The sequence below is a fragment of the Barbus barbus genome (genome assembly GCF_936440315.1).
Source record: "Barbus barbus genome assembly, chromosome: 19".
Lineage (NCBI taxonomy): Eukaryota > Metazoa > Chordata > Actinopteri > Cypriniformes > Cyprinidae > Barbus > Barbus barbus.
In genome coordinates, this window is record NC_136747.1 from 11641299 (window position 1) to 11651270 (window position 9972).

A 9972-nucleotide genomic window follows, 5' to 3' on the forward strand; every position below is an offset into this window, starting at 1 on the left:
GCTCATTAGTTGAAAGCTCCATGAATTCAGCTGACTGTGTCAAATAAGGCAGACATACAAATTGTGTAGAGCAGAATTGAAAACCAATGACCCAGGCAAACCCCCAGAGGGCCAATAATAAGTCTTAAACTTATTTATATTTAATTACGTTATCTTGCTAAAATGCTAAGAGGTGCTTCTCAGCTTAGATAGGAGGATCTTCGAATGCTGTCTCAAACAAAGGGGGACCTTAGTATCAAAAAGTTTGAGAACCACTGCTGTGTATTTTTTTATTATTATTTTGCTGATGGAGCAATTGGAAATCCAAAAAGCATATTTTATTTGAATATAATCACCCTTGTACATCTATAAAAGTTTACCCCAGTTAATTTCCACGTTCCAAACCCTGAAATGAGTTCATTGTCATGCTGGAACAGAAAAGGGCCCCATACTGAAAATGTTTGTCTCAGCAGATTGCATGGCTGTATGCTTGATTTTATGCATCTGTTAGATATGTGTGTAGCAGAAATAGTAAACCATGTTAATTAGAAGCAGGTGTCCACATACTTTTATCGTGCATGGTACATCAAGCATTTCATGATCCATTAGGTTTGCTTTTGGCCTTCGTTAATTACATAGAACTGACCACACACCACAGCTCTCAGGGAATGTTCTCTTCCCTTCACCAATAACTTCATCAAACAGTCATATCCTTATGCTTGTAGATTTTACACTGGCTAAAAAGATTGGAGACATCTCCTGGATTCCAATTAAGTTCATGCTAACAAGGCACTATTGAATTAAATTTGGCTGCTCTAGCCGTTCTGAGAAAATGAGATCATAATGAGAAACATCTGTCTGAAGATTTTCAGGTCACAGTTCAGCAGGGACAGCTGTACATTGCATAAGTCTGCAGTTTTGCTCTGAGGTCCTGGGCTCACTCCCTGAGGTCCACTGTGACACTTGCAATTGCCAGCTCAAATCTCTTTTGATTTAAGACGGCACAGATGCTGGCGAGCACCAGCAGCATACCATCAAAGCCACAGCTGAGATGTACTCAATCCACAAACGAATGCAACCTTCCTCAGATGGTTTCCAGTCTCAGCTGTGGCCCCATATTTCTCATTTCCCTTAATGAGCAGGGGAGCGAACAGGATGCCAAAGCAGAGATGTTGCGCTCTCTGAGCAGTCATGGTGGGTTGGGGCGGTTGGAGACGCAGATCAGCGACAGTGAACCGTGATCAAACAGTTTGTACGGTAACGATCCTTTAGAAGTCCACACATCTGTTTTAGGGTCGTAGCACTCAAAGCAGTCTGAGTCTTCGATCACATCATGACCGTTGAGAAAACGTCCTCCGGTTACATAGAGTTTGTTATTGATGACTGTGGCCGCGTGGTGCATCCTTCTCTCCTTCATGTTGGTGCACTTCACAAATTTATTAGCTTTGGTGTCATAGGCAATCACTCTTCTTGTGTATCCTAAAAATAAACAGCAGTTGAATTAATGTTTCAATTCATCAAATGATGCATAATGTTTCGTGGTTGGATTACTGTGTGATCCTAGCAAGGGGCAAGATTTTCCCCTTGATTTTCCTCTTGACAACAGCATTTGTCAGATTTATGAACAGATTAGCTTTGAGGTTTTTATGTCTATTTGTTCATGACATTTAGATTTGTAAGGTAAAAATGTTGAATTTATGTAATAATTTCATGAATGAAATGTAGGTTTGACATTATCATCAATATTTATCATAATATAGGCCATAATAAAGTGAGTGGAACCATTCAATCTGAAATCATAGTCTATTCAACTGACCCTTCACAGGGAGCTTGATTGACAGGCGATCTGACCATTCATAACGCAGAATCTGCCATTTTTGTCCGACAAACAAATTAGACAGGAGAGTAGATTAATTTTGGTGGACTTAAACTTGAAAAATGGTGTGTATTGAGTCTTTCTACAGCTAAAATAAAATACCTTCAGATGTTCATTCACGTTTATTTCATGCTTTAAGTAAATACGAAAAGATGACTTGTTCACATGCCGCTTGAACCGAGGCGCTACAGTGATCTGTCTTACCTACATTTCACTGCTGGTTATACCCTGTATAATTGTGTATGTAGGGATGTAACGGTATGAAAATTTCTTATCACGATTATAGTGACCAAAATTATCACGGTTATCAGTATCATCACGGTATTGTTAAAATGTGCTGGAAATGTTCAAAAAGTACAGAAACATAAATCACTTCACCAAGTTTCATACTTAAAAATCAACAAACAGCAAATAAAATGACTTTTTGTTTGCATAATCACTAAAACAATAACATTACCAATGAGGTCTGGATTTTAAATGACAATTTGACTGACACCAGTTTAATAGCATGTTCAAATAAATAATGTAAATGTTCAAATAAAGCTTTGAAAAAGTTTAACATAAAGGTAGACCACACATTTCAGCCTTTAAAGAAAAGGGTTAAATTAAAATGATAATTAATAAATGATTATATGTATTTTATCTGCTCCATAAATAATCCTATATAGCATATCTGAATTGTTTAAATGTACATAAGTTTGTTTTTCATCAACCGGTTAAAATTTACAGCAGGTCATGCAAATTTGGTCAATTTTTTGTCCAGACAGAAACTGCACACAGACTGAATGTAAATAAGTGTCTGTAAATCCACTCTCTGACAGCAGGTGGCGCTTTATATGGAAAAGCTGAATTACAGCTGATTCCCGTGAACGCCGCGAACACTTCCTTTAGGTATTACATGGAGCGAAGATGAGAACAAAATGCCATCAAATCGTTTCTGAAGACAGTCCGAACCTTCAGAGGTACATTCATATAATTAATTAATTGATATATTAATTTGTATAATTCCCTTAGCACTCTTTTAAAACCTCCCAGCTTTTCCGCCCTATTTTCACTCAGAACGAAACTACTGTGCTGCTGTGCGCACGTGAGACTGTTACTGAAAACTCTGCTTTATGCCGGACAGTATTTATTTATCGCGAGTTGTTTAAATCGTGGTAATCGAATACGGTTTTAATGATAATTAAAATATGAAACGGTAATACTAACCGCGGGGAATTTTATCATGATTTATCGTCAAACCGGTAATCGTTACATCCCTATGTGTATGTGACAAATAAAAATCTTGAATCTTGTCACGACACATTAAAGAGCCACAAAATGGTATTAATTGATTGAATTTATTACAAAATGACAAAATTTAAAGGCTGAGAGTTGTTTCATACCAAAAGTAGCCTGCTCTGTCTTGTCTGTCGGCGCTTTTTCAATGTTCTCTTTGCTCCGCAATGTATTTTTCACTGCGAGAGCGGCATGAGTTGTCAGACGTATCAACAGTAACTAAGGGGGGTGGGTCTTTGCAAAGGGTCAATTAACTAACTAAATTAAATCAGTGGTTCTCAACCAGGAATCCAGCACCCACTAGGGGGCATCACCAAACTTCCAAGGCATCTTCCAGAATGATTTAAAAAAAAAAACAACTAAAAATCAAGGTATTTAGTATTTTTTTTATTCACTCAACAACTGCTTTTTTCTTTTGAAGAACCATAGTCCCATAGTTTTAAATATCAGATTGTCCATATTCTTTCTTACAGTTTAACCCACCTCCAACAATATAAATCTTGTCTTCTATCACTGCAGCAGGTGCGCAGACGTTCTTCACTGTCCTGGTTTCCAGTCTAGACCACAAGTTGCGAGAGACGTGATAAACCTTGGGAAGACAAAATGCATTTGTCATGTGGGATCACACCTTGAGTGAAGCACAGATTATATTCTCTGAACGACTTTTCTTACCTGTATTTGTCTCACTGGATTCTGCAAGGCATCCTCGCCTCCAAACACGTAAATCCTCTGATCGTTGGCTGCGACTGCAGGGTGTAGGACTGCTGTGGGCATCGGCGCCATGGCCTCCCATTGATTGAACATGCTGTTGTAGCGCTCCACCTTATTTGAGATCTGTTTATTTGGCCCTATTCCACCAAGAGCAAAGATGAAATGTAGGTAGGAGACGCACTGATGGGCGTAACGTGGCTCCAGCATGGGCTCAGCGGTCCTCCACTGGTTGGACTTCAATGAGAGAGTATAAACTGTGGCGCTAACCGCACTGTCTCCAGATACCAGACTAAGACTGAGGCCACCAACCACGTACAGAATGCTGTGAATACACACATATGCCGCCTTGTAGAGTCGCAGAGGTAGTTTGGCGAGCCACTGCCACCGTTGTGTCCGTTCATCATAGAGAAGCGCCTCTCGAGACGTCTGTTCGTTGTTCTTGCGGCCTCCAACCACCACCAGAGTCTCCCGGCACGTGTAGCGGCGTGGTGTGGTCCAAAGAGGCTTCAGCTCTTGAGTACATTTGGCGCTTACCGAAAACATCAGACGTCGCACAGACTCGATGATCTCCGTGCACAGCGTAGACGACTGGACGAGTGGATCATTGGCAATAAACTGGAAGAGGTACGTCGGATGGATGTATCTCAACCGGACCTTCTTAAAGAGGTCATGAATGGCTCCTCGCCGGGAAAAGGGGTCATGGTGGATCCAAGCAAGTAACGTCTCGAAAACCTGCTCTTCCTCCGCGCACAGTCGGTCGTCCTCCAGGTAGCACATTAGCTCAGGAAGGGAAAGTTCGCAGAAGTCCTCAGAAGCAGCTACGTCTGAGAAACACCGCACAGCCATTTCTTTGGCTCTCTCCTTGAGGCTTTCACAGTGAAGGATCTCAGAGAGCCGGATCATGCTCAGGCAGTTTTCCGGATTGAGCTGTTCCTGTAGGAAGGTGGAGCAGGCCTCGAAGAGCCTCCCGTAATGCAGCATGGAGGCTGCCTGCATCAGGGGCAGCACCAACTCCATGGTGATGGTGATGGTACCAGTATAGATGTAATCCACAACACATTCGATGACCTCCGGTGCAATGCCTTTCAGGTCCACTCTAGCCTGGCTACTCTCCCGGAAGTTGCTGCAGAACATGGCTCTGAAGTACGGGCTGCTGGAAACCAAGACGTTCCTGTGGCATGGGATCTCCTTGTCTTCGGTGCACAAGATCACATCGGTGAAGATCTGCTCCAGTCTCAGTATGTTCAATTGAAACAGGAGGTGAGCGGGGAGCTCTTGGTCCTTGAATGGAAAGATCTCTGTTGATGTACTAGCCATGCTGCAAAAGGAAAAGATTGAGTGTTTACTGGAAAATTACAGTTGAGTCACAGTGAGTAAGAAGTTACGGTTTGCTGTTGTCATGGCCACCACACAACCTTTCCTCCCTTTCCTTGCTCCCTCTCTCTGTTTTATCACCCCTGATGTTTAGCGCCAGGCCACAATGTTCTATTCCAGTGTCATTTTAATGCTTCCATGTGCAGAGCATGGCTACATTTCCCTATCAAAGCTAAGTTTATCAACGCCGTTGTATCACTTGCCAGCTGTTTCTGATCCCCTCGGTATGTTTGCCCTTGACAGCCTAACCATTTAGACGAGGACATTTCATGGGGCTATTATCAACGCTAAGTCGTCTAATCACCCCAGAGACAGCTACTGATTTTATTTCACTCCAGATCACATGGGCCTGTCTGACGTCTATTTTGGGATGCTAATCGTTTTTTTTTTGTATTATTAAACACCATTCTGACACCACAACAAGGCTAAAAATATTCCCCAGAGATAAAAGCTACCATATCATATTTCAGTGGCACTTATTTAAAATAGACCGCAAACTCTCAGTCGCCAGTGAGGTTATGAAAATGACAGTAACAACAACTGCCGTAAGAAAATCTCAAGAAACAAGGATTGACTCTGTAACTTTGCTAGATCATAACATGTAACTGCTTAGTAGTAGTATTAAAAACTTGCATTGCATTACCAGGACAATTCAGAAGAGGTAAACTACTTTTTACAATCTATGCAATAAAGCATTTCTTCAATTAAATCTTGTTTCATGATTTTTTTAAGTAGCTCTTGAACTCACCTGTTTGTTCTTTACAGTCAAGTTGATGAGTTTGAACCGAATCAGGCACAGTTCAGCAGGGTAAAAGCAAATACATTTCTCCCAGATTTCTCTCTCAAAGACGACACAGTCAAAAGTGGCATGGAGAAAGACACGAGGTCTCAGGTTTGGAGTTTGCCATGAGGTCGCTGTGTACATTCCAGTTACCTAGAATAGTCTGAGGGACTGCTGTCATCCAGGGCTCACATGTTGCCCTCCCCTTGTTTGTTCCCACAGTGGTAGGCCGTGCACCATGCATTTTGTGTGTTTTCTATGGCAGTGACAGAGAACCCAGCTTATCCGGAGGACAGAGGAAGGGGTTGAGGGCTTGTGCACACCCCTTGGCAAGCTTGTGTAACCCAGGAAGCTGGTAAATATAGTGCAGTGCTGATGGCTAGGATGAGTACGGTGAACAGCTGAACTGTTTGGACCGGTTACCTTGGTTTGCCTCTTGCTTGAGAAAATAAGGGGAAAACCAAAACAGCTATTTATCTGCCGCCTATGAATTTGCACATTCGAATTTTAAACATTTTGTTTTTCAAATCAAGCTCTAAGTCAAGTCATGTTTTTTAACTTTGCACTTGTGTTATCAATGTATCTACTTTCACAGGCTTTATGCTACCTAGAGACCTAACACATCTTTTTATATATTTCCATCAGTGTCCTATAGAGAAATATTAGCAATTAATAGTTTTTTGTAAGCATAATAATGTATGCAATCAACATCAAAGAAAATGAAAAGGGCAGCAAAAGCATGCAAATGAAAAAAAAAACAAAGATCATATCAGATGAACTGAACTCTAGATACTGGTACATAGATTTCTTACAGCCCTATCATCAACTGCATGCTGCTGGGAGAAGATGAATTACTGTCATGTTTAGATTGCTGCAGAGGGAAAGAAAAACAAACACGCATCTGGGCAGATTATATGACAGTCCCAGAATGCCATGGAGTCTGGGATGTCAGCAAGGGAGCGTCACCTTTAGTAATGTCACCTGTTCTCTTTGATGTATACAGCTGTGTTTGCTTTGCCTACCGCACTGCTTTCCTACCTAGTGGCTTGTAGTAGGCGTGGTTAAAGCATTGATCTTAACACAAACAGAAGATATTTGTATGAAAAACTTGATAGTGATACAGTAGTTTTATAATAAGGTGTGGGCAAAGATTTAGCATATGAGTTTCAATTTGTGCTATCACGGTTTATTTTGGTTACACTCACTACATTTGAATGCAACGCGTTTTAATGTTTGGTCTGCAGCGATGCCTGATTCGTGAATGAATCGTTCATTTGAGTCGGATCTTTTTCATGATTCTGTTGAACCCGCTCAAAAAGACGGTGGCTGTGTTCGAAATGCCATACTATCATACGAAATGCCATACTATCATACTACTCTTACTATTTCTGCAGCATCCAGTATGTATGCTGCTCATAGTATTAACATTTGCTGTATGCATGAAATACCCGGATGACCTACTATATTTGCCAGAATCTGCTAAATATAACTCAAGTATACTGAAATCAGTACAGAAGCTGTGTTCTGAATGGCATACTATCATACAACTCCTACTATACTGCAGTATGCTGTGTGAATACTGTGAATAGTATGTGAATTTTCTGTATGCATGGAATGCCCGGATTACGTGCTACATTTGCTGAAATTTGATGTATGCATCTGAAGACGCTGCGTGGGGTACTGTTTCCCAGAATGCAACGCACTCCATGTGACCTTTCATCTTCAAACGCGTGAGTGAACTGGAGGCGGGGAATAATAATTATAAATGTTACACTTGTATATGCACGTTTATACATATACATGTAATCTACAAACTATCGCTGTGCATTTAAAAACAATATCATTTGTAGGACATAAATTGTACTTTAATCTCTACGGCACTTTTCCGATCAAGTCAAATGACGTCACCTTTATCTGTATAGCGCTTTATACATTGTTTCAAAGATATTACATAATAATATTAATATTGCTGTAATATAATATATACATAAATTATATATATAACTAGAATTAATATTTTAATTAAGCAAACAGAATTAAATTCCGATGCAAACAGCTCTAAAAAGAAATGGAGTGTATTTACTCTAAGGACAAATAGACCAATTTGTTGTCAGAGGCTATTTACATGAACTCCGCCCACCAATGCCTGCCTGTGATAGACAGCTCTGCAGAAGACACGTGTATTTCTGTAGAATCAGTGGCGGAGAGAGTAACAGATACGAGCTGCTGTTGATCCGAGTTCGATTTCGGCTTTTGTCAAACTCGTGCAACTCCTTTTCCCATCACATACCAGATCAGAAAGGCATTTATTTTCAATAAAAAAATTAAGTAAATATTTGAAAAGTGGAGATTAAACACCTCATTAATAATACAGTGTGCTTAGCTGTTAGTGTTGTGGAAAACGTGCTCTCGTCGATGGTCTGGATCTCAGTCGTGCAATTAGAAAGGCTCAAAAACAGCAGAGTTTCAAATGTGGAAGAAAAGACTTTATCATAACAAGATAATAAAGCCGAGAAGCAGCGGCCACATCAACTGCTTCTGATTCTGTGAGTGTCAGTACAGAGCATATATATGTTTCTCATTGCCCATATTTGGTAGTTCCTGTTATTCTCATTGTCCATGTCTGTTTGATTTACCACATTTAATTACTTGTTCACCTTGTCTATCTTTTAGCGTTCGTCTATATTCGTCATTTTTTAAAAAGTAAAAGTTCTTCTTCTACTCCCATTGGTTGGCAGTGATCCCAGACAACATACATCACAGTTGGTTACATGTATCTGTCATATTCCTCATATTCTGGAAATCACCCAAAATTCCCCAGGTTATCCTAAGTTTACTGTACTCCTTGACCGGTGTATACGGCCTATAAAACATCTATACTCAGTATGACCAGTAGATGGCACTCTAAGACCATTAATCAGAATCTAGTTAGAAAGTCACTTGTTGCACAGGCTCAGTACATGTTTGCATAGAACAGTGCATGAATTACATTTTTAAGCATGTTTTATCATTTTGAATAAGATAATGTTATAGTGAGTAAACAAAAATATACAATATATTCCTCTCTTTGAGACTTTACTAAGTCTCACAATCATGTTCATTAACTAGAGTGCAGTTCCATGAGTCCACCCCTCAGTTTTATACCCTCTTTCAGCCAGCGTGCGGCCTCTCATAACCTCTTATCAAATTGTTTCTTCAAGATACCGCACTCCAGAGGAAGCCAGACCCAAACATCTCTCCTCACCTTTGACTAGAGGAGAGTAAAAGAATCTATCTTCCTATCCAACCATACTTTTCGAAATTAATAATTCAATCATTAATGTGTGTGTAAGCATGTGCACAAAATGTTCAAGCCTTGCCCATGGTTGTCATGGTTATGTAGAATATATGAGTGATTAATCAATACATCTAGAAAATAGATTTAAAACACTGGTTTGTCCCACGCAGCCAGAGGAACTCTAGGCATTTCCGGTAGCCTAGAGCGCTATCTGGTGTTGTTATCCTTCGTTGCCAGAGGAGCTTCCTCTAGCCCTATCTGGTGTTGGAGTAGATGGTGGGTTTTTAAACCCCGGTTGAATCTACTCATGTTGCCAAGCACTGAGGTGCTCGTCGATCCTTCCTTCTTCCTTTCTGGCGGCATGTCCCAGTGTGTACAGCAATCATTGTTATAGTAACTAATGGAATGTTAGTGTAATAGCATAAAAATAAGTATAGAAAAAATGCATATTGATCTCTGAAGGCTGGGCTAAATGAATAAACACTGTTATTGCACTCCTGACTTGGGTCAGACCCTCAATCACCTTTCAGATACCAATTAATCCTTCCTTGTCATTCCCTTTTTCTGGTTGCAATGCCTCATAACATGGACAATGACCTGCTTCATACCCTTATCGTTCCCTTTTTCTTTCAGTAATTACATTATACATTTAAGATTAGTAAATAAATTTCAATATAAATTATATAAGGAGTAATT

General features: G+C 40.2%; 1 protein-coding gene across 1 annotated transcript; it reads right to left on the reverse strand.

Moving 5' to 3' along the window:
- Window positions 1-282: 282 nt before the first annotated feature.
- Window positions 283-6265, reverse strand: klhl38a (kelch-like family member 38a). The gene is made up of 4 exons (XM_079441089.1): window positions 5967-6265; window positions 3806-5162; window positions 3617-3722; window positions 283-1458 (listed from the first exon to the last, which is right to left on the reverse strand). Exons 2-4 carry the CDS (start codon window positions 5159-5161, stop codon window positions 1169-1171), a joined length of 1752 nt encoding a protein of 583 aa, XP_079297215.1. The 5' UTR covers window position 5162; window positions 5967-6265; the 3' UTR covers window positions 283-1168.
- Between the last annotated feature and the right edge of the window lie 3707 nt (window positions 6266-9972).